This window comes from Manis javanica, chromosome 15 (assembly GCF_040802235.1).
Source record: "Manis javanica isolate MJ-LG chromosome 15, MJ_LKY, whole genome shotgun sequence".
NCBI classification, from domain to species: domain Eukaryota; kingdom Metazoa; phylum Chordata; class Mammalia; order Pholidota; family Manidae; genus Manis; species Manis javanica.
The window spans coordinates 73549542-73575255 of NC_133170.1; the positions used below are offsets into that span (position 1 = coordinate 73549542).

General features: G+C 40.8%; 1 protein-coding gene across 2 annotated transcripts in view; it reads left to right on the forward strand.

The window, feature by feature from the left end:
- FBXW8 (F-box and WD repeat domain containing 8) overlaps positions 1–25714 on the forward strand; it is a 116350-nt gene that overhangs the window by 27784 nt on the left and 62852 nt on the right. For both annotated transcript variants that reach the window (XM_036993202.2, XM_017660889.3), the window contains exons 3-5: positions 8866–9030; positions 12655–12743; positions 25103–25260. In XM_036993202.2, coding sequence (XP_036849097.2) covers positions 8866–9030; positions 12655–12743; positions 25103–25260 — 412 coding nt within the window. The remainder of the gene's footprint in view (positions 1–8865; positions 9031–12654; positions 12744–25102; positions 25261–25714) is intronic.

The following is a 25714-nucleotide window of genomic DNA, read 5'->3' on the forward strand; positions in this document are numbered from 1 at the left end:
CCTTTAAGTGTCAACAAATTAAACAGACCCCAGAAACTTTGGATAATTAGTTTAGTAGCCATGATGATGTACTTAACAAGTGAAGCAGGAAACTGGTGTCTAATAAAAACCCATCTGTTCTTGGTACTTGATAGCCCATATTTAGGGTATTGTTCAGTCCTGAGTCTAGGACTGAACAATGCCCTAAGGGACACTTTTGAGGAGAGACACTCTAGATGCACAAAGTTTAGAGTACATTCAGATATCGCAGTTATAGAAACTAGCCCTATGATAACTCATTGAAGGAAATTGATAATATTTGGATTAATGAAGAAATGACTAGGAGGAAATGTGGTGGCTGTTTTTGGGCATTTGAGGAGCTGTCAGGCAGAAGGAGGAGTCGATTTTTTTTCTCCAGAAGGGGAAAGTCAGGGCCATAGGTGAAATCTGTTTTCCAGCCAATGGAAGGAAGCACTGTTTCACAGCTAGACTGTCTTGCAGTGGATCAGATTGATTTGAGAGGTCAGCTCTTCACCAGAAGCCTCCCACTGTGCAGGGATGCTGTGAAGAGTCTGCCTGCAGTGGTGAGTTGCTCCTAGTTGATCTCCAAGAGCCCTCTTAATTCTTCAGCTTCTAAACCATTGGAGACTTGAGCCATTGTGACACTTTCAGCATTACACTGTGACAATTTAGTTCAAAAAAGTGACAGAAGCCTTATACTTTGTGCTGCCTAATCTAACCTCTGATGGTGTGGATTCCATACAGAGTACCCATGCTTACAGAGAAGGTGTGACAGTCACGTCACCTACAGCTTCATGCCCACATATACAGCAAACATGAAATTAAGGAAGCCAGAACTTTACTATGCTATCTGAATATTCTATTGGTCAGTATTGCTTTTGGTTGAATAAAGTATTGTAATAATGACTATTTTTAGTATAGTTTGCTTGAGATGAAAAATCAGAAATTTTGACACTGAAACAAGCTGAGCTCTTGGATTCTAATTTTTACTTTGTAAGTTTTAGGCTCTTTCTGTTGCCATGTAGCAAGTACAAATCCATTATAGGTTTAATAAAAGTTCTTTTATTAAAAATATAAGGAAGCTGTTGGCTTCCTTATTTAAACTAATATTTGGAACAGCATAATTTCATTATAAGGAATTTGTGTATCCTGTAGTGTTAGCAGTAGTGATCTGTAGTAGTATCTGGCATATTTGGAAAGAATTATATTTGTAGAGTACTTTTCTTGAGCTCTTTGAGATACACAACTGTTCTGTTGGTGGTGACATATGATTATTCACTTCTTAAAGATAAGGAAACTAAAGCCAAAGTTCATAGAATCTAGTGCTATGAGAGATGTTTTACAATCTAACTCCATCCTTCCCCCACAGACTTCACTGAGAAGGAAAGAGGTGCAGAGAAGCTTAGTGACTTTCTTATGGTAACACAGAAGTTAGTAAAAGACCAGAACTGGAATCTGAGCTTTTTCCCCACGCATCTAACTGGTTTTCTATTACATCATGCTGCCTACTGAATAATGCAGGTGAACTTGAAGACATGTTCCTGAGAAGTCATCTAATTTATCTGTATATATATCCATATCTCTATCATGTCAGGTTTCCTTGGGGAAGTTATTATATAAAGGAACTTCTTTTGTATAGTGTAGATTCATTTTGAATATGAAGAGCTCCCTTACTGTTTTTTTAACCTTTAAAGTGTTTTTCGCTTTTTTTTTAAATCTGTGAGACCTGCATATATTTTTTTGTCCTTCAATAATATGATGTGTCACATCGATTTTTTATGTTAAACTTCTTGCATTCGTAGGATAAATTGCTTTCGGTCGTGATGTGTAATTCTTTCTGTATGTTTCTGGATTTAGTTGCTAATATTTTTTGAAGATTTTTGTGTAAATTCATGAAGGATAGTGGTTTGTAGTTTTCTTGTGATGTCTGGTTTTGGTATCAGCATAATAATGGTCTCATAGAATGAGTTGAGAAGTGTTCCTTGTTCTGTTTTTTGGAAGAGTTTGTGAATGATTGATATTAATTATTTTTTTAAATATTTGGTAGAATTCATTAGTGAAGCCATGTAGGCCTGGGTTTTTCTTTGTGTGAAGTTTTTATTACTAATTCAACCTCTTTATTTGTTAATAGGTCTATTCAGATTTTCTATCTTTTCTTTTCTTGAATCAATTTCAGTATTTTGTGTCTTTCGAATAATTTGTCCATTTTGACTCTATAGCATCTTTGCTACACTGATAAGCAGTGATGCAATGGGGTGGGGGACTTGATAATATGTATGAATGTTGAAACCACAATGTTGTTCATGTTAAACCTTCATGAGATTATGTATCAATGGTACCTTAATTTTAAAAAATTTGTCCATTTTATGCAGTTTATCTAATTTGTGGGTATGTAATTGTTCATAGTATTCCCTTATAATCCTTTTCATTTTTGTAATTGAGAGTGTAATTGAGATAGAATTCTTGACTGTAGTAATTTGAGTCCCTCCTCCCCCTACTTTGGTCAGTCTAGCTAAAGGTTTGTCAGTTTGTTCTTTTCAAATAAGCAATTTTTATTTCCTTCATTTTCTCTATTTTTTTCTTCTCTATTTCACATATTTCTGTTGTATTCTTTGTTTTCTTCATTCTGCCTGCTTTGGTTTAGTTTTCTTTTTCTAGTTTTTTAAAGTGGAAGGTTATAGGTCATTGATTTGAGATATTTTGAAACAAAGGAGTTTATGGTCATAAATTTCCCTATAAGCACTTGCTTTAACCATGTCTCATAAGTTTTGTATGTTTTCATTTTCTCTCATTGCAAAGTGTTTTCTAGTTTCTTTTTCAGTTTCTTTGATCCATTGATTTTTAGAAGTGTGTTGTGCAATTCCTATGCATTTGTGAATGTCCCAAATTTCCTTCTGTAGTTGATTTCTAATTTTGTTCCATTGTAGTTAGAGAATGTACTTTATATGATTTCATGCCTTTTACATTTATTGAGATTTGTTTTATGGCTTAACATAGGGTCTGTATGGGAGAATGTTCCATTGCACTTAAGAATAATGTTCCCTCTGTTGGGTAGAGTGTTCTATGGATGTCTCTTATGTCGAGCTGGTTTATACTGCTGTCAATTCCTATGTTTCCTTGTTGATATTCTGCTTAGATATTCATTCCATTATTGAAAATGGAGTATTGAAGGCTTCAAGTTTTATTGTTGAACTGTCCATTTCTTCCTTCAGTTTTAACACTTTTTGCTTCATGTATTTTGGGGCTCTGTCATTAAGTGTATGTGTTTACAATTGTTATATCTTCACGATGGGTTGACCCTCATTATAAAAATATCCTTTGTATCCCATAACAATTTTTTTTTAAGTTTTAAGTAGAACCGCTACACACACCTAAGCTCTCTTTTGGGTATTATTGGCATGATATGTATTTTACTTTCAACCTGTTAATTTCAATAATGTTAATTTGTGTGAATCTAAAATATATATGTCTCTTGTAGATAGCATAGAGTTAGATCATGTTTATTTATTCTGCCAATATCTTTTGATTGGAATACTTAGTCCATTTATATTTAATATAATTGCTGATAAAAAAACATGTATATCTGCCATTTTGCTGTTTGTTTTGTGTGTCTTATGTCTTTTTTTGTTCCTCTTTTCTTTCATTATTGCCTTCTTTTGTGTTAATGTGGCATACTAGAAAAATGTCTACTTAATTCTCATGTTATTTTGCTGTATTTTTTAAGTAAGTTTCCTAGCAGTTGCCCTGGGGATTATAGTTGGCATCTTAAAACAGTATAATTTGGATTAATACCAACTTAATGTTGATAGTATAACAAAACTTTGTTCCCCCCCTTTGTGCTATTATTTCATACAAATTATGTCTTTATTATTACAAGCCCATCAGCAAAGTTTTATGCTTTTGTCCTTTTAATCAGATAGAAGAATATAGTTAAAAGCAAAAATACATTTATACTATCTTTTGTATTTACCTATGTAGTGACATTTACTTATGTACTTTATTTCTTTATATGGATTGAGTTACTATCTAGTGTCATTTCCTTTCAGCCTAAAGGATTCCCTTTAGTAGTTATGGTAGGGCAAGTCTGCTAGTGATGAATTATATTATTTTTTGTTCATCTGAGAATATCTTAATTTCTCCTTTGTTTTTAAAGGGTAGTTTTGCTGTATATATAGTTATTGGTTGACAGTCTCTTCTTTGAGGTCATTGAGAATGTCACCCCACTGCTTTTTGATTTCTGTGGTTTTTCACAAAAAACAGAATCCCTTGTACACAATGAGTCTTTTTTTTTTTTTTTTTTTTGCTGCTTTCAAGATTCTCTTTTGAAATTCTCTGTTTTGTTTTTAGCAGTTTGACTGATGTGTCTTAAGTGTGGATCTCTAAATTTATCCTTCATGGAGTTTGTTGAGCTTCTTTGATGTGTAGATCAGTATTTTTCATCAGATTTGGGGAGTTTTTATCCATTGTGTCTTCAGATATTCTCTCTACCCCACTCTCCCTCTCTTTCCCATCTGGGATTCCCGTAATGCCTACAGTTGGTTCACTTTCATGGTGTCCCACACATCTCTGAGGCTCTTTTCATTTTGTTAATTTTTCTTTTTCCTTCTCAGACTGAGTAATTTTAATTGACCTTAAGTTTGATGATTTTCTAGCTCAAATCTGTTGTGGAAGCCCTCTGGTGAATTTTTTATTTCATTTACTGTACTTTTCAATTCAAAACTTTTATTTATTTTTTTAATTTCTGTCTTCATCGATATTCTCTACTTGGTGAGACTTTGTGCTCATACCTTCCTCTGTTTCTTGAGACATGCTTTCTTTTAGTACAGTTGACCCTTGAACAATACAGGTTTGAACTATGCAGGTCCACTTATATACAGATTTTTTTTCAATAAATATTTTGGAAAAATTTTTAGAAATTTGTGACAATTTGAAAAAATGTTTTCTTTTCCCTAGCTTACTTTACTATAAAAATACAGTATAGAATACATATAACATGCAAAAAAATATATTAATTGGCTGTTTGTTATCATAAGGCTTCCAGTCAACAGTAGGGTATTAGTAGTTTTGGCAGAGTTAAAAGTTATGTGCACATATGCAGGGGTCAGCACCCATAATTTCCATGTTTTTCAAGGGTCAACTGTGTTTTGAATATATTTATAATAGCTGACCTAAAGTCTTTGTTTAGTAAGTCCAATGCCTGGAATTCCTTGGGGATAGTTTCTATTGATTGCTTTTTTTCCTGTAAATGGGTCATACTTTCCTGGTTTTTGTTGTTGTTTGTTTTTGCATATCTCATTTTTTTAAAAAAATGAATTTTGGATGTAATGTGGCAACTCTGGAAATGAGGTTCTTCTCCCTCTGGTGGGTTGTTATTGTTTTTTGTTGTGGCTGCTGTTTACTTAGTGACTTTTCTGGACTAATTCTCTAGTTTATATTCTTCATGATGCATGACCACTAAAAATCTCTGATCATTTAGCTAGTGATTAGACAGAGATTTCTTTAAATATGGTTAACCAGTATGTCTCCCAACCTTTCTTGTTATGTTGGGCACACCTTCACTATGCCAGCAGTTTACAGTTCTGCCTTTGCCTTCAGTACCTGCTTGTGTTAGTTAGAGTTGAGAGATCAGCCTTCTCAAGTCTGTCTTAGGCAAACACACCGTACTACATGCATGGCTTTCTTGAGTCCCAAAAACATATTGGAGCTTTTCAAAACTTGCATGGACATCCCATACCCTAGGTTTTCTTTTTAAGCCTTTTGTTTACCCTCTTTTTAGCTCCAATTGGTAATGTCACCTCAGGCAGCTGCAATGTTAAAGGGTTGTCCCTTATTGTTTCTAACAAATGCCCTGGAAATAGAACACAGTGAGCTCTGAATCAGATCAAGACAAGCCTCCAGAACATAGCTCCCAGCAAGCTTCTGGACAAATGGTGACAGTTCTCTGTGGATGGCACTTTGGGGGGTTGTAAGCCCATCTGGCTACTCTGGTGGCTGCTGGGCTGCTTTTACAGTTACCATAGCTGTGAGGTTGTTGGTTTTTTGTTTTTTGTTTTATCTACTTTTTATTTTTATTTTTATTTATTTTTACTTTTTTTTGAAGAATATTATGTTTACTAGGCTCTCCCGTATCCCAAGTCCCCCGCACAAACCCCATTACAATCACTGTCCATCAGCATAGTAAGATGTTGTAGAATCACTACTTGTCTTCTCTGTGTTGCAAAGCCCTCCCCTTTCCCCCACCCCCCACATTATACATGCTAATCATAATACCCCTTTCTTCTTCTCCGCCCTTATCCCTCCCTACCCTCCCATTCTCCCCAGTCTCTTTCCTTTTGGTAACTGTTAGTCCATTCTTGGGTTCTGTGATTCTGCTGCTGTTTTGTTCCTTCAATTACTGTGTGTCTTGGTGTTGTCTTCCTTGGGTCCCTTGTGTAGGGGGATCTGTGGAACTCCATGGTCTGAGAGACTGTCACCTTCCCCAGATTGGGGAAGTTTTCAGCAACTACCTCCTCAAAGACACTTTGTATCCCCTTCTCTCTCTCTCCTTCTTCTGGTATCCCTATAATGCGAATATTGTTCTGCTTGGATTGGTCACACAGTTCTCTCAATATTCTTTCATTTTTAGAGATCCTTTTTTCTCTCTGTGCCTCAGCTTCTTTGTATTCCTCTTCTCTAGTTTCTATTTCATTTATTGTCTCCTCCACCATATCCAACCTGCTTTTAATACCCTCCATCATGCTCTTCAATGATTGGATCTCTGACCTGAATTCATTCCTGAGTTCTTGGATGTCTTTCCATACCTCCATTAGCATGTTGATTATTTTTATTTTGAACTCCCTTTCAGGAAGAGTCACAAGGTCCATATCATTTAAATCTTTCTTGGGAGTTCTATTAACAATTTTACTCTGGACAAGGTTCCTTTGGTGTTTCATGTTTGTATATGGCGCCCTCTAGTGTCCAGAAGCTCTATTCTGGAGCTGCTCAGCCCCTGAAGCAATGTCGTGGGTCGCAGGGGAGCGGTATTGGTGCCTGGGGGTAGGAAAGAGCTGTTCCCTGCCTCCCAGCTGCTGTGCCTGTTTCCACTGCCTGAGCCAGTGGGCCGGGCACACAGGTATGTTTTTGTCCCAGAGCAGCCAGATATGGATCCCTGCTTTGCACAAGCAGCCGGAATCCCAGTCTCCCCAGGAACTCTGCGTGTATTAACTTTCCAACCCAGTAGTCATGCGAGTCTCATGAAAGCACCATGAAATGCAGGTTTGTGCTCCCAGGGCAGATCTCCGGAGCTAGGTATTCAGCAGTCCCAGGCCTTCTACTACCTCCCTGTACCATTTCTCTTCCTCCCTCCGGTGAGCTGGGGGAGGGGCTTGGGTCCTGGGAGCCACAGCTCCGGTAAGTTACCCTGTTCCCTGAGGTCTGCTTTTTTCTCCAGGTGTGTGCAGTCTGATGCCGTACTCTTTTCTGTTGCTCTCTCAGAATTAGTTGTGCCAATTAAATTTTCTAATTGTATCCAGTTTTAGGAGGAAGCCTCTGTCTCTCCTCTCATGCCACCATCTTTAATCTGCAATCTGAGGCTGTTGGTTTTTAAGGCTACCATGGAGCCAGAGAATGTGAAGGACAGGATTAGTGCAAGTTAAAACAACGCAGAAGTTGATATTCTTACCAAAATTCAGCCGTTTTTTCTTGAATAAATGCTCCTAAGAATATTGCAAGCCTTTTAATTTCTAGAGCTCTGAAAAAGTTGATTTGGACAGTTTTTGGCAGTATTTTTGTTGGTTTTATGGAAGAACAGATTTTTGGAGATCTTTACTCTGCCATCCTGAAAGTTAACTGCCTATCAGTACTTCATCAGATGAGGCACCCCTGTGGCATGAGAGTCTGCCATGTACATGCCGTGTGTTCTCTCTCTTATTTTGTCTAATGTTCTTTCTTCCTGTCTGTGTATTTGATGTATTGAAGTGATCCCAAGGGAGTGTTACGGTGCACACATTATTGTAAACCACTGGTCATGACTTTCACTTTATTACAAGTGAGTCTCAACCTTTGGATGGGCAGCAAGCATTGAGCACTTGACCTTATATTACCAGAATGTGCTATAGACCCAAGATCATGTTGATTTGCTGGATCAGTTTCTCATCTTGCCAGTAGAGTCCATCTCTTGCAGTCTGGCCATCTTGTACATTATTCTGTGATGAAATAAGTCCATTGTTCCCCTGTGTTAGGTTTGGAAGACAAAACATTCATAGCTCAAATGGCCATTCCCTTTGGATACCACTGGGATTTGAAACTCAGTTCAGATATAACATTAATCTCTATGTATCAGGTCTTAGAGTCATGGTTAACAGCTTGAGTTTTCTATTAAATATTTTAAAAATCAGATATTTAAAATTAAGTTTTTGCATAAAATATAAACTTGAATTTCTCATACAACCAGAAGTTTTGAGTTATGGATATTTATTACAGCCTTTTATATCAGAGGCCATCAGTCTCCAATTCTAGAATATGAGATACAGGTGCCTATTGGTAAAGAGATTACGTCTGAAAAGCTCCGTGTGATTGCATAGCTATTAACGTGTTACAGTGTGTTTTTTGTCTTTAGTGTGTTTTTGTGGGGTTTTTTGTTACATAACACTTTATCCAAGTAGTCCAAAATGTGATATTATATGGTAGTACAACAATTTTGAAATCTTGAAAGATAAAACTGGAAACACTTGCTTGTATTTTTTTCACCTTGGAGTGTTTTGTTAACGAGACATTTATATTGCCATAAACCCAGGGCAGTAATAAAGGTGTTGATTGATTTTTGGATGACAAGGGGCCTCTCTAATTGGAGGATTTGACATTTGTGTCACTTCTGCTGTGTTTTAGGTGAGCAAGACGTGGAAGGTGATCGCAGAAGATGAAGTGCTCTGGTACAGGCTGTGCCAGCAGGAAGGGCACCTCCCTGAGAGCAGCATCTCTGATTATTCTTGCTGGAAGCTCATCTTCCAAGAGTGCCGAGCCAGGGAACACATGTTAAGAACCAACTGGAAGGTAAGTGGTGGCCAATATCATTACCTGTATAAGAGCCTACAAGGAAATGGGAATCCAAGCCCTGGATTAAATACCAAGTCCCTGCAATTACAGCCTGAGGTTAACTGCCAAAAGCAAAGAGAGAGTATAGTGAATGTCCCTTCTGCTGCTGGTGGTTTGTTGCCCATTTTGTTCACCGTTGGAGTGTCTGCCTCCATTTTCAACCACACTATGTGGGAACATCGTGTTGTCTAGGAGAGGAGGGGTGAGATTGCAGTGGCATTCACCTCCCATCTGATGGTTAGGGTCTTTGGAGTAGTGCTCAGTGCAACCCACTTTCACCTTCACCAATCCTCTGATGGGCCAAGACAGCAAATACAGAAGAGGAGCCCAAAATGTCGTTTCCAGTCAATGTAAAGAAAGATTATAAAGCATCTCCAAGTACCATCTTCTCTTTCCTCACATAACCTGTTGGCTTGCTTCCACTTATCACTGCACAATCTCTACAGAAATATTAGATCACAGCTAAGAATTTGCATGGTGAAGTGTCTCTGTAGGAAGTAACTGTCAAGAACAGCGTTACATAAAGCTGTTAGAGACACGGCAAGACGGCAGCATGGTGGCCGTGCTCTTCCCACCTGGGTAACTGGGTATTCAGTTGTGTGGGAGGGAAGGAACCGTTTCCCTTCTTCTCCTGTAAAGGTCAGTCCTAATAGACTTTGAGATTAACAAGCTTTTGCTCATTGCTGATGGTGACATATTGCCTTATGTGCATGTCTGCCCCCAGTCACCTCATAACCTGATTAGTGACCAATACCCTTCATCTGGGCAGCATCACACAGATCCCAGCAAAGTTAATAAGGGCAGTGTCTCTCTAATTGAGGGCTTCTCAGCCCTGCCACTAGTGACGTTTGGGGCGGGGTAATCATTTCTGCGGGGGGCTGTCCTCTGCTGCATCCCAGCCTCTGCCCGGTAGATGCCAGGAGCATTCTCTTCCTGACCCAAGTTGTGGCAACCAAAAGTGTCTCCAGACTTGTCAGCTGTCCCTTGGGGACAAAATCGCCCTTGATTGAGAACCACTGTTCTAAGGAGAATTAACATAATTATCCTTTCTTAGACCGTGAAGACACCACCACCAAGTAAAAATCACACTGGCCCCGTTTGCATCAACACCAGGTAGTAAACTTGGAGGGAGGCCTCCCAGCCATCTTCCCTGTGTGTGTGAGGGTGTGCAAGTGAGAGGAAAACAGGAGGTTTTCACAAAACTGCTTAGTGAAGCTGGGACCAGAAAGCAGAGGGTCTGACCCAGGTAGGAGGGGCTGTAATTTGAGGACAGCTTCAGAGTCAGGCATTAAGTAGGGCCTTTTGTCTGAAAAAGAGAGATACTCTGAGATTTGTGATCGTGATCACTGGAGACATGTACCCTGCCTGGCTCAGATTTAGAGCCATCAAACCCTGGGAGAGAAAGCAACAGCTAGGTTGTTTCCTTTTTGGTGATGGAGAAAGTTGGGAATGGAGGCAGGTTCACCCCCTTCAGCCAGGTCAGAGGTGGAAGAACTCAGGGATTTGAAGACCTAGCCCTTAGTAACAGTGTACAAGTTACATACAGTTTAACTGAACATCTATTGTTTTTTTTTCTCTGTCGAGCACAAAGCCATTTGTTCAGTAAATGTCAATAGTCGTTGATTAAGGGGACTGGAGTCAAACTGCAGGTAGACTGTGAGGGAGGCTCCTCTTTGGAGTGGCTTGGCCCATTTCCTGACACTGCTAACAGTGAGGAACACTTACATGAGGTGGCAAATGACGAGTCTTCAGTAACAAGCCTTAAGTAATGATGGGATTCTTACTGTGATTCTAGAAAGAAAGCCCCGTCAAAACATGAAAGGCAGTGTTAAAGCAAATTACTTTACCTCTGTGTGCCCCTGATATTTAATCTCTAAATAGGCTGAGAGCAGGCCAACCTGCTCACAGGGCTGTGGTGAGGATGGCTGTAATGATACACATCAACCACGCCTCCTGAAGAGCGCGGCCTGCGACCAGTGCTCAGCATTGGCCACAGGGACTCACAGGCCTTCACAGATGCATAGTGTGGTTTAGTGCTGTTTGTGGCTGACTTCAGGATGGTTTGGGCAGGTGATTTGGTTTGGTTCCTCCTAGGTCAGCATCTGGGGAGCCCAGGAGGGACCCCAGAGTTCTCAGGTACCTCCACAAAGGGAATGACCTGTAAATTCATGAACTTACTCAGGCCTGCAGTTCAGAACCAACATGGTGACAGTTTGATGAGCTGGTTGTCGTGGCTCTTTCGCCTGGTGTTTGCATGAATGCTTTCACTCTGGCACTCCAGGATCTCTCTAACACCAGAGTGCCAGTGTGGGCTTGGAGCCCACAAACGGGAGGGCAGCCGCATGACAGAATTAGTAACTGTCATCAGTACTTTCATCTCAGGCCTTCTCCTTTTCTTTGAATCCCTTTTCCCTCAAAAGAGCTTCTCTATTGTAATTTTGGCTGTGGCCCTACCCAGATGACTCCCCAAGTCCTGCCCTCCCATCCACACATCTCCACTAGTATGACAGCTCCACTCTAGATGTGTCCAGTTTTGTCCCTTGGCCTTGGCCTTAGCCCTCGAGTTAAGTGAAATCATGCAGATTATTTTGCACAGTGCCTGGAATATAGCTGCTTTGTGTTGATTTTAATGGAATGGATGTCATCATCCTTCTCCTAATAATATAAGTAATAATAGTCACCATTTATTGAACACAGGCTATATGCTGAGAACTCTGCTTGGCACATACATACTCTGTGTCTAATCTTTGTGCCAGTGCAGCAGAGTTGAAATTACAGATTATGTGGTATTCTTGAGGACCTTTATTCATACTTGCTTTTTGGCTTAAATGTCCTGCTTTTCCCAACATCCCAATGCTTTCTATTGCTCCATATTCCCCTTATTTTTATTATAAAAATAATTATTTCATATGTAGTTTTTGCATCTATAACTGTGATCTTGGTACAAATAATTCAAAAGTCGCTAAAGGGCGTGTGGTGAAAAATACACCTCCCTCACCTTTTTCCACCTGCCACCTAGTTCCCTCCTCAGGAGCCATAACCTGTGTTATGGCTTTTAGGGCTTCCTTTACATACCATTTCCATGAACCTCTGAACTCTCAAGCAGAAACTTTGTCTTCTTCTCCCCATCCTGATTTTGATCTCTTTGTATATACTTTTTAATTTTATTCTGAGTACTTACAGGGGTTGCTAACAGGTAAAATACCAATAAATACTATCTCTGAATTAAACTTTTTTATATGCTTCATACATATCTTCAGATACTTGCCACTAGCAGCCTTCCGTGGACTGTAGTTATTTGTGCTCACATATTTTCTTTCCGTCCTGTAGTCCCCTTGAGCACAGGAGCGGCGTTTTGCACATGCTGTATCCTCTGGTTCAGTGCTTTCTGTGTGGTAGTAACTCATAAATGCTAATAGCTTAACCCATTAGTTGTCATATTTGTCCTTTTGAAAACCCAGATAACTCAGAGCACAATACATGTCATAAAAGATCACTATGAAATGTAGGAAAAAGGGAAATGCTTTGTCCTCTGGCTATCCCAAGAATAATATAACCCTCATCCCTCCATTCCTTACACAGAATCGCAAAGGTGCCGTGAGTGAACTGGAACATATTCCTGATGCGGTTTTATGTGATGTACATTCTCATGATGGTGTGGTCATTGCTGGGTAAGCAAAAACAATTTTTCACTTTATACTCTTTATCTTAAGGTCTCTCATTTTTCATGTACCACCATCTCAGTCCCAGTGACCTCATTGAGAGAATGTACCTTCCCCCTTACAGCCCATGTTTGAGATGGGAAATCTCTGTGATTCTGTTCTTCAGTGTTTGAGAGCTCTGAAGTTAGTGGGGAGAAGCGGATGGTGTGGCATGGACCTGTAGTCCATTTCTCTCAATATGTCTTTCCTAGCTTTTAAATCACTCTTGTGGCTGTTATGTTAGATTTTCATTAAGGCAGACTGTGTATTTTATGAAGACATAAAAAAGTCAAGCAAGAATAATATGTGTTGGCACAAAAAGGGTCTCTTCTTATTCTCTTGTTCTGAAGCCTTTATTATGAGGAAGGGCTGTGGCCACACACGATCTTACCTCCCTACCACATAGTACGTATTTGCTAGTTAACTTGTCCTGAAATAGGCTTTTTATTTGTTACTGTGGCCAAGAAATTTAATTTAAGCTTCTGTAAATACCTTTGGCTTCTGTTCCAAAAACCACTTTCATGAATTCTTCCTGCTTTACTACAGAGATATGTTTTGAGTATTTCTTTGATGTACAATGAGAAGATCAATTTCCTCTTTGTGGATTTGGAAGACATTTTGAACTACAGTCTCAAATTTTTGTATACTTAATGCCATAGAGTAGAGCCCAGGACATTCAGACCTCTGAGTCTGGATTGGTTTTGTATTGAGCCACCCAAGAGAGGTTCCTACCTGGACGAAAATAAAAACAAATCTTGGGCTTGTCTATTTAGTGGTAGGTGAGTATCTTTCTTTAGTATTCCTTAAAGAGCACCATTTGAATTGAAATTCCAAACAGGTTATTTATTATTTTTTGGTATATAATGTCTGTGTAAAAGTATGTTTGCTTTAAACAAGATATGCCCAGGAGGAACCCTTTCCTTAGCTTTTGGTTATTGGCCACACTTAGAGGTTAAACATCTTTCTTGAGAGTACTATGGAACTATTAATTTTTAGAAAGATTAATGGACCAGAAATCTGGAATTCTGTCCATCTAGTTATGGGTGTGGCTTTAGGCTTCTGCCTCTTATTGCTAAAATGTGGGCGTAAGAGCTATGATATGTAAGGTGCTTTCCACCCACTAATTCTGAGATTCCATGGTAACACCAAAAGGAACTTACATCATTCTAGCTTCAACAGGTCTTCTAGTGAGTCAGAACATCTCTGAGGATAGTGTTGAGATTGGACTGAAAGAGTCATAAAAGAAATTAGAAATGAAAGAGACTTTAATCGCAAAAGTCAATTATGAATTTCTTATCTGGACAGGAACCTCAGAAAAAACGGGCTGGCCACGAGTCCAGATGCCAGTCCTTCTTTTCCTGCCTCTCTAGTCCCTTGAGGTCTGCTCAACATGACAGATTATGCCAGCACAAAGCAAAGCAGTGGCCGAGTTTTGTGGATCAATAAGATGAAACTTGATCCATGGGTCAGAGAGGCTACTCACGGCTCCTCTTTCTAAGAGAACCTTGCATTTATGGCTTAGCATCAGATACTTCAGTCTTGTATGTAGAGCATCTTGTGTTTATCATTAAAATTTTATCTGGTGGTTACGATGCTTGTTTGCTGGGTCAGATCTTGAATCCCTTTTCATTTGAGACAGCGGTGTTTGTGGTTGCCTCATTCCGAGTCAGTGTAGTATTCACCAGGCGTTCTATAGCTCTGTATCTCCCAGGAGCTTCTTACAGAGACAGCGTCCATTTCACCCTTTTTCTGTCTCTTCTGCTCCTTTGTGTTTCTCTTATTTTTCTTCTTCCTTTCCTTTTTCTGTCTTACAGTGTAAGTGGAATCTGTTCAGAGGCTTTGTTTTTATATTTGGAGCTAAACTGTGCAACAGTTTTGCATTTAAACCTATTGAGTATATTGCATACAACTGACAGAGCAAAGTCTGCCAGAACTCTTGTTTCTTCACATCTTTTGAGTCCTCTGAATAAATGTTCCTCGTTCAGAGTCCACTGCTTAGGCCTAGAATGATCTTTCTCACATGAGCTTTGCTGTTGCCCTAGTCTGGGTTCTGCCTTGCCCTTCTTTTTACACAGCATCAGGGTGACCTTAAATACTCTTTCACTCAAACTCACCCACAGAATAGACCTGGATGCCTCTTACCCAAGGCTTCTTTTTCTAGTAGAAGAAACAGACATTATTCTCAAAGGTTTGGAGCATCTATTCTTTTTTTCATGAGTCTTTGCTTCCCTTACTATCTCATGGATGATAAATTCCAATTACTTTTTCCTAAAGCTCTGAACCCTTTGAAATTGTTTTCAGCCTACCTTTCTCTTAATTACTCTACTCAGTGTACCTTTAGCTTTTTCCACACTGTTCTAGTTACCTCTGACAACATCGTTTTTTAAAAATTGAGTTGTAATTCATATATAATAAAATTCACCTTTTTAAGCTGCATACATAAGTCAGTAATTTTAGCATATTCATGAGGCTATGTAACTGCCCCCCAGAACACTTTCATCACTCCACACAGAAATCAGTCGCTATTCTTTTAAGATCCAACTCAAGTCATGTCCCCCCCAACAGTTGTCTGTAGTGCTGTAGCCCCTAACCTCTGCTATTCCACAGGCCAGCCCCAACATCTGCCCTTCTCGTAACTCCTGGAGTAGTGATTAGCGGCAGCTAATCATGCAGCTCTGAAGCCTTACCTAAACATTTTTGTTCTATATTGTTTTACTTTGAAATAATTTTTAACTTTACAGTCATGTATTTTCCATCCCATTAATTTGTTAGCATCTTTTAAAATTAGAAGGTGTTATGTAGTATTTCATTAAATGCACTGTTGTGCTTTTACATTGTTTGTCTGAAATAAGCATTAGAACTTAATACACAGACTCCCCCCACCAATCTGTATACTACCTGTTACCTGGGAGACTGGAGGAATCACTAATTTCTCTTGTCCGTTCTCTGTCTTCTGACTTTTTTTTCAACTTAGAATCATATCATTTTAAACTTGGAAGGGACTTCAGAGATTGTGTTCCAGAACACTCATTTTCCGTGAGATAACAGGCACAGTGAGGTCCGTGGAGCCAGGGTGGGCACATGGGCGTGGCTCTGCCGCACTCTGGCGGTGGCTCCCTGGAGGGCGGGGGGCTGCGCTCTCCTCCCAGCCCTCATTCGCTCCTCTGACAGTTTGTCTATGGCTTTACTTTTGTGGCCTGCATCTTTCTGTTAGAAATTAAAGCAGGAGTAAAAACATGTTTTTGCAAAACTTAGGAAGTGGACAAGAGAAAGCCGCCTAGATGCCACCATGCTAACACAACTCTGGTCATGGTTTTTGGTGTGTGCAGTTTATTTTTCAGTCAGTTTTCCTATGCCTACTTCTACATAATGTAATCATAGCCTACATTATCACATTATTGGCCTTTTTTGCCTCACTAAACTGAGATTTTTTTCATGTTATTACGTACTTTTCATGACTTTTTTTGATTTGTTGTAAAAATTGAATAATTATATCCTTATTTTCTTATTCATACCCCTAGTATTGGACATTGAAGTAATTTCCTATGTTCTGTTATTATACAGTATTGTGAATATTTTATGTGTAGAGGTTTGCAGATTTCCCCCTTTTCAGTACTACAGCTCTTCTTTGCTTAAAAATTAATACACGCTTATTGTAAAAACTTTAAGTTCCATATAAATGTGTAGAATAAAGAGCTCTAGTTCTTCCATTATCATCCCAGTCTGACTGTTTTCCTAGGTGAATGTTCCACAATGGAATTACTGGATTTAGGGGAATGACTTTTTGTGTTTTCTAGATTAAGAAATTATTTTTAAAATGCTTTCATAACCCTCAACTTTTTTCCAGTTTAACTTTTTGGTTTGAAGTCTCTAAACCATCCCTGAAGCCTGCTCTCCTGAATACACCTGCCTTCTTTCTATCCATGCCATCCGTCAATAACAAGACAGTATACCTCCCTTTACCATCCGGGTGCCAACCTCCTGCAATCTGGCTTCCATGAGCTACTCTCTCACAGGACGCCAGTGGTCATGAACCATAGGCCTTTTCTGGCCCACCCCCTTCAGCCTCTTGGCAGTGTTTGTTCTTGTTAACTGTCCCTTCTTAAAGTGTAGACTCTACTCTCTGTACCATCAGAGCATAACACCAGTCCCAGTACCCAGGAAACTTGGAGGAAAGTGTGGATGGGATGAAAGCTCCTCAGAATTCTAAGGCCCCGCACACTCACCACTTCTTACTGCATCTTTCATCTGCCCAGGCTCTTCTCTGGCCTCCCTCTTGCCTTTCTCTGGTCTCATTGGGCCATGTAAGCAGTGACATGCAGTGTCCCCAAAGATATTTGAACCAGTCGTTTTCTTTGTGGATTAGCCAAATGGAAGTTCCTTCAACTGTGACTGAGTAATTAAAATACAACCTTTACTTTGATTGTCCAGCTAAAACTTCCCATTTCTCTAACTTGAGAAAAATTTATGTTCCGTAGCTGGCATTCTGTATGTAGTGAACCGCCAGTCTCTTTCAGAGTTCAGGCTCTGGCTGCCTTTTCCCTGTGGTCTGGTAGCACTCCTGAAGTGTAGTGAGGCGTAGTGTATGCTTTCTTTGTAAGTAGAAGAAGAGATATTATCTGGAAAGTTTGTTGATAAGAAGTGACTGGGAAGTGTGGTTTTTGTTTAGAGTTTGTTTCTTTGTTTTATTTATTTATATAGTGACAGCTCTGAGAAATTTAGAATGTTTTTCAAATTATATGTTTATCATTGAGGAAAGAGTAGAAGAGATGAGGATGTATAAGCATCCTGTCCTGTTTTGTAATGCCTAGATTGCTCTTTCTCCCCAGTTGCACTCTGGAAGTTAAAAGTGCTGAAAACAGATGACATCATGAGTTCAGAAAGGTCACATTATAAAATCTGAGATGCAGTCGAGGTATAATTTGCTTGAAGTGTATCTGCTTTACTGCCATCTAGTGAAGAAGCGGGCTTCAGGTGGAGCTTGCAGGAGAAAGTCAAGCCTGGGGCTCCTGGGGGCCTTGCGCCAGCTCTGCTAACCATTAAGCTATTAGCTCACCAGAAGCTTTTATCAGATGCCCAGGAGTATGGTGGGGATTCGCAATAAACTCCCTCCTCACTGTTACTTAAGATTCATGTCTAAAGTGTTTCAGTTTGCATAAATTGAAACTTTTCACTTTAGAGGGTACTTCCCCCACTTTTTGATTTAAAAATTATCTGGCACCCTCTTTGTATGGAGGTCTTTCTCAACACTCCTAAATGTTTTTCACCCAGGTTTTCTGCTGATGTGATCTGCCTTTTTAGAGTATAGCTCTGGCTTTTCCTAGAAGAACAGTGACTGTGTATCAGTGTTTCTCTGCCAAGTGCAGTTAGAACATTTGATGTTGCAGAATATTTGCTCTCTTCTTTTTCTAAAAATATTATTGTCCCGTTTGGTTTCATGCATTTTTATCCATCTCCATTCCCTTCCAGACAAGCATGCCCAAGCAGACAGAACAAAACTGAGGATACCTCTCCCTAGCTGCCAAGCGACCTCTGGCTGTCATTCTCGTTTTTATCTCTGTTAGCTCTTATCCACACCACTTGGACTTCAGAGTCCAGTGGGTTGACAGTCTTCTGTAGACCCTGAAGCAAAATTTTTTACTTCCGGTTTATATATGTAAAATTTGATGTTTGAGTCTCTGGTTGAGTTCACTTTGCACTTCAGTGGAGTTTTCTCATTATTTGTAAGTAAGAACTGTTGGAAAGTAACAGTTCAAATGTAGTCACACATCTAAGGTAACTTGGAATATCTGCTTTTAGCCATTTTTTTCCTCTGTTTTTCCTGGTAATTAAAATTGTGCCTTTGTAATGACCATGTACCATGACAATACATGGCTTGATCTGAAATAATGTATAATTACCCTGGAGCTGAAGACCTCAAGGATGGTATTTCTAATACTCTGATAATATTGGATGAATGTATAAAAAATGGATAATACCTCTGGGTTACTTTGAGCTCTTGAGATAATATGCTTTGTAAATACAGACTGGTGATAAAGTTGTGTCACTTTATATTTATACTTACCAAGCATATGCTTTCTGTCTTGTTTTTAAAAAACTTTTTCTCTTGACAGTTTTCCTTTCAGCCTTGTCTTATATAGATTTTGTGCTGCTGCTTTGTTATGACATTGGGCTGTTTCCCATAAGGAATTCAATCATTACCCGTTAGGGACCTCTTTTTAAAAATACTTTTATTTATTTAGCTGTGAGGTATACATGCTCTTCTGGTAAATAAGTCTGAGGTAAGATATTGATAAGAGACTGGAGGAGAGCATTACATTTATTACATTCTTAATGAAGGAGCTCCAGAATATCCTTAATAAATACTGGTGAACTCATGACTGCATTTATCCATCTCTGGTTCTCCAAGGAATAATGGGAAGGGCCACAGCTACAATAACTCTGCATAATCATCATTGACTCTGGCTCCATTGATTGTGATTAACCAAGATATATGGAAAACAGTTTTAAGTGTGTAGTGCATGTATCTCGTAAGGTCCATTAAGATGTTCATTATTTTTCAATTGATGCATCTTAAGCTGCACTTGCTGTTTGTAGTAGTGCATTTCCAGAGAAAGACCGCGCTGTGGGATTGAGTTCATTTTGTTAATTGCATAATACAACACAGTCATGTTTCATAGAAACAGTAAATACTCTTGATTTCATTGATTTGTACTCCTTGGTATTACTAAAGAAAGTATGGAGTAGGGGGGTTCTTAAAACCTCTACATGTTAAGAACATAAATGTTTCTTGAAACGTGGGCACTTCACTTTTAGGGGCCTCTGTCTAATTGCTTTGTAGGCTTTAAAACCACTTCCATCTTCTAAGTTTAAGTCAGTAGATTCCTTCCTTCATTCAACATGTACGAAGCACAAATAAATACTGCAGACATATCCCTTGCTCCCAGGCCGAGGAGGCATATGGCTACAGGCAGTTACAGAATGAGGTGGGAGATGTTAGGGTAAGGAAGGGCAGGGCCATAACACCAAGGCACGGAGGAGTCTCAGTCAGGCCGCATCTCTGCTGGGAAGTGACTTCATATCTGCATCTGCAATGACAAGGAGTTGGCCCTGTGGATACAGCTGATCTGCTCATGGGCGGCCACTCCTCACTTCCGAACCAATGGTAGGCCTTAATAAACCATTACAGCACTTTGTATTATGGTGAATTGGGTGGAATACAGCTTCAGAATCCTTCTCAACACAAGGCTGTAGGCAGCCACTACCAATTTACTGAATCTGACACACAAATGCAACGGTTTGCTGTTCCTGGCCTGAGGCCTCAGAATGAGGCTCCTCTTGGCTGCTGTGAGTATCTGACCAGAAGGGTGGCTGCATGATTATGGCCCTATCAAGGGTTAAGTTTTACCAACCATTCTTCTCCTCCCATATCACCTGTGAACCAGGAGTGAGCTGCACCATTGCATCTACCCAGCCCTACACTGCTTGCAAGCATATTGAGCTTTTTTTGTTGGCTTCTTGCCATCTAGTTGAGCTATAGTGGTGGAATTGATGGGTGAGAGCCAGGGGCTGTGTCCTGCAAGCCTGAGTCACAATATTGAAAACAATAAATTCCTTATATTACACTTAAATGGGGATGGTTCTTGAAAGCCGCATTTGCTGAAAGACAATGTCATCTGAGGAGGCAGAGTGGCCTGTTGGCTAAGTAGCACTTCTAAAAAAACCTGGGGACCTGCTTTGCTCCCAGCTATGCTACTAAAATGTTTCTTCTTGTGACCTTGGATAAGTCATTTCTACCTTCCAGCATTCTTAAAATAACCCTCCAGGTTGTTATGAAGAGCCTGGAAAAAAATGGTTTTTAGCAAATAATCACTGGCACCTGAAAACGAAATGGAACCATCACCACCTCCCCTACCCCCACTTGGATATTTTTATAAGAAGAAAGGTTAAAGGTTGTTTACAGCTGTACGACATTTCTTCCTTCTGTTTCTTCAGGTCTCTTAGTCCACATAACTAGTCTGCTTATTGGAAACTTACTAGTTAATGAAAGCTCTTTGGTGGGAAATCATTTTCAATTGGCAGTTGCTCTGGCTTGCTGAGCTTGAGGCTCTATTCCCATTCTTTCAACAAAAAGTCAGCTGTGGTCTCTGACCTGTTTATTTGGAGGTAACTCAACTTTGCCAAGTGTAAAAAAAAAATTGGGAAAGCATGCAGTTTTACTGGTCCGTGCCATGGGCTGGGACATGTTTACTCATTTGGAAAAAGCTTCGTTCTTCTTCAGTGTTTCTTTAGTGTTCTTACATCAGCTGATATGTTAGCTGCATTTGTACTTCGCACAGGCACTAATTAGAGAGCCAATCAACACTGGGGTCCAAAGGCTTACTGACAATAAAAACTGTGATAGTGGTGTCTAATTGGTTGCGTGTAGTTGTTGTTCGGCAGAGATAAAGACATCTGGAGCTCTGGAGAAACACCAGCCTTTTTCCTTCCTGCCTTCGGTATCTGTTCTTGCTTCTCCTGGCCAATGTTGTTAAGCGTTTTCAGATCACATTTAGGGCTTAGTCCAGGTTCCTCTGCCCCAACCAATGTTTTGCCCTAGTGAAAATGTCTGTTTCTTCAGCACAAGTTCATTAGCAGTGAGTCTGATCTCACTGCTGCAGATGCTTCCGCGGGGGGTAGAGAGCACCCGCAGCAGTGGGCCTGCTGCTGAGTCATCACACTGTACCTGCTCAAATCCAGTATTTATTCTCTGTTCACATCATAAAGGAGACATGGAGGCTTTTGTATTTTGCCTCTTAGTAATTTTACAACAAAGTACTTATGCTGTTATGCTCTTTGGCCATGAAGAAGGGAGTTAATTCAAATGAATATGGGAAATACATATTTACCAAAATAATTTGGCCTTTCCTGTATTCTATAGAGATATATTTTTAACAGTTTGAAAATAAATGCAAGGAGTCTAATGCATACTCTGTGTGTGCTCTGGGGCTTCAGTCACTCTGGAAGGTAGGTAATAGAAAGAAAAGGTGCCACTCAAACCAATTGGGTTGTTAACTTGTGGATACCCCCTTTCAATCACCATTTATGTGTTATTAGGTGTGTGTGTAAGGCACTGTGATGGAGGCTGTGGCACTGAGATACAGCCTTCTCGAGGACTTCACAGTCAAGCTGAGGAGACATAGACTGTGGCAGTGAACGTCATTTCTTCAGGTCCAGGGAAACTAGTTAAGTCAGGGAAGTCTTCATGGAGGAAGAGGGCCTGTGCTAGATCTTGGGAAATTAGTAGGCTTGGGCTCGGTCAGTGGTTCTCAGTCTTGCCTGCACATAGGAAACACTGGTGCCTCATTCTATCCCCAGAGAGTAAGATTGAAGTGCTCTGGGGTGTGCTTGGATATCAGGAGTTTTGAAAGTCATCCAGGTGATTCTAATGTACACCCAGCCTTGAGACCCACTGGGCTGGGCTGTGAGGAGGGAAGGTGCTCCAGAAAGGTGTATAATCTGAACCAAGATCCAGAGGCAAGGGGGTGTGGAAGCCTGTGAATGGCAGGCTTATCTGGGGGCTGGCTCACGCTAAGGAGGAGTGCGAACGGTACTGGGGGAGGAGTGGAAGCTCGTTTGTAGAGTGTTCTGAGTGCTAGGCCCAGTAGTTAAATTTAAAACTTCATTCAATAAGATGATAAGGCCTAAGTATTTTCTGAGGGCTTCCTGGAGGTCGAGTGCTATTCTAGTCTGACTGTTCTAGTTATTGAATCCACAGCTGTGAGCAAGACCCAGCCCCAGATCCTTAGAAGCTTGTACCGGAGATAAACAGGGAGACGCACACACACGTCTAGGCTGCTGTTGTGATGGGTCATAGGGGGACATGATCTGGTGTGGAGGATTAGGGAGAAAGGGAGAATGATTCGTTTGAGGGCTTGGCTTGTGCAGGGGTGACTGTGGGTAGCAGAGGCTCAGAAGTAAGGAGGCTGCAATGGTGCAGCTGTGAAGTGCTGATGGACTTAGACCAGGGCAGCCTCCTGAGAATAAGACAGAAAGGGCATGGCCACTGACCGCATGTTGCAGTGGGTGGTGAGCAGAGGAGGTGTTGAGGAGCCCCTCAGGTTTGCACCAGAAACTGGGTCCCATGCTGTCACTGACCAAAGCAGGAATTCAGCAACAGGCTAATTTGTGGTGAACTGGAGCTTTTTGAGGAGAGCAAGCATTTAATTTTAGATGTGTAGAGTCACAGCATGAGTGGGGCAACTTCCTTTATGGAAGAAAAGACTTGTCAGGGATCTTTCAGATATTAATACAGTGCTCTTCTCTGTGGGGTTTCTCCCTCCCTTTCTTGTCTTTCCCAAAATAATGAGAGATCAACAAGTTCTCTCACAGCTCACCAGGTGTGGTTCAGCAGTTTGTTGAGTTTTTGTTTCGTTGTGCTTTGCATTGGAGCTCTCTGTGTAAGGACGGCTTAGGGGGCTGGAGCTGAGGCCTTAAGATCCTCTCCTCTGGATCCTCTGCTCCCACTGTGGCCCCCAGGGCCGCCACAGAGGACCACGTGAAGACCACTGGTGTGGTCCCGTATGCAGGCAGTACAAAGGAAGGGAGATCCATTTTCCTCGTCTGTACACTTGTTTTTCTCAAAGTCCCATAGTTCTCTGATCCCCTAAATTCCCTTTTTTTGGCTTTCACTTACCTTCCCTGGATTTCTCAAACACTTTACCATCCTTCTCACCTTTCTTTTCTGACAGGCTACTTCCTTTCACATAGAATTTAACCTTGGGAATCTAACGAGACAAAGCCTAGAAATTCTGACACATTATCTCTGCTCAGTGTCTGCAGCCAAGCAAGCAGCCTCACTCCCGGGAATGCTCAAGTTGTTTTCAGGGGGTCAAGGTGAGCCTGGCAGGTTCAGTGCAGTGAGGTGTGTGTGTCTGTATAGGGCTCATTATTGAGAAGGGGGCTCGGGAACGCTGGCTGGGGGGCCTGGGAGCCAGTGGCCGTGCTTTGCCCCTGGTCATACCAGTATCCACCCTTCCTTGTCCATCGGCATGCTTAACGACACTTGTGGAGTTCCCAGTTAGTGGAGGATCAGTGGTCAGGTAGAGTTCCATCAGTCCAGTGTTGGGAAGCACAGGTCTTCTGTTTTGTTCTTTACACCACATGCACACCCCCCAGATGCCAGCCTGCCAGGAGAGAGCTGAATTCTCCAAGGGGGGCAGTTTGTATGATACGATGATCCTTTGAATTACATAATGTATCTACTTATCAATAATTTGAGGGAAATACTACTACATTTAGTAAATAAATCACTCCTGAATCAGTTCTCAGTTTCTTTATTAAGAAATCCCACATGAGAAAAATTGATCTATAACTGCTTCATAGAGATATCACATGATTTCAGTAGTTAAATTAATCTCATGTTGTCTTGTCCGACTCTACACTTTTAATATGGGATCAAAGAAGGAACCATAGCTAGGGCCCCAGGAAGACAGTGAGCCCCCTTAACGTTGTCTGCCTGTCGTTGCATTGGGTGGATACCACATGAGTCCCCTAACACATTCCTAGCACGCCTCCCCACATTTGCTGTACCTGTTGAATCAAACCCTCTGTAGCAGATGTAAGGACCTTAGAGCAAATACCTCAGTGACAGGCTGCACCCCACCTCATCTGGACATCCCATTAGCCTCGGGGCCTCACGTCCAAGCAGGTTCCTGCCCTGCCTTGGCTCTGGTGGAGAGTGCCGTTTGTTGGAGTGGCAGTAGTGATAGGAGAGGGTGAATGTTCCTGTTTTCTAATTGGGCAAAACTGGGGAGTGTCATACATTTTGGCAAGATGAGAAGGCAGCATTGTTTGGCTGCTAAAGACAAGATTTAACTGTTTCAGCAAATTGGTCTTTGGGGATTTTAATCAGTCAAATCTGATGCGTGGATTAGGCATTTGAAAGCTTGTGCCTATAAGACCATTAGTTCTTAGCATTTCTCTCTCTCTGTCTTTGTGTGTGTTGTGTGTAAATACTGTGGCTTCTATGTATTTCTGCTAGTGATTCCTTTACTGGGAGAATGTAAGATAGCAGCTTCATTATAATAGTGTCAAAGGAAAAACAAGGTGATCTGGACACCCAATTTTTTATTGCAGTATTCTCGTTTGGGATTATCACCATTGTGCTCTTGAGAACATGAAATGTGTTCACAGACCTCTGTGGTCTAGTTGACGTTTTCTTCTGTTGGAGTTATGCATCCACACAGTGTTGGGGAAATGTTACTCCCCTGGTTAAAGGATCTCCCTTTCTCCATCATGGCCCTGCTTTTCAATCCCTGTTTGGAACCAAGTGTGTCCTTCTTTTCCAGATACACATCAGGGGACGTGAGAGTGTGGGACACCCGCACCTGGGACTATGTAGCCCCCTTCCTGGAATCAGAGTATGAGGAGGATGAGCCTGGAATGCAGCCATATGTCTCCTTTGTGAGGATAAACAGCTCGCTGGCGGTGGCGGCTTTTGAGGATGGTAAGTAACCGCAACCCTCCTCCCTATGAAGGAAAAAAAAGCTTTACAAAAATTAAGCAGCTGTGGCTGGCTCCCCTCTGTAATCCCCCCATACGTACACGTGGGCACACACACGTGTTCACACACACACTCACTCGTGCCTTTATGTGAAGAAGTTGGCCAATAACCCTCAATGCATTAGTAGGCACTGGAACATAGCACCCATTAAAACTGGTGTTGAATTCCTACTGGGACTGTCAGGCTGGGTTTTAGTGCCAGACACAAGGCTAGCCAAGCCATCTTAAGCAAATAACTTGTTTGGTGTAAAATATTAGATATAGTTGGCCTACTTTTCCTTTAGTCTCTGCTCAGTTCAAAAGGAACAGTGGAAAGGGGATAGATAGATGTAGGTAATCTATTGACAAATATGGAAATAGAAAAATAAAAGTCATTGCCTACCTTCTACTGGCACATA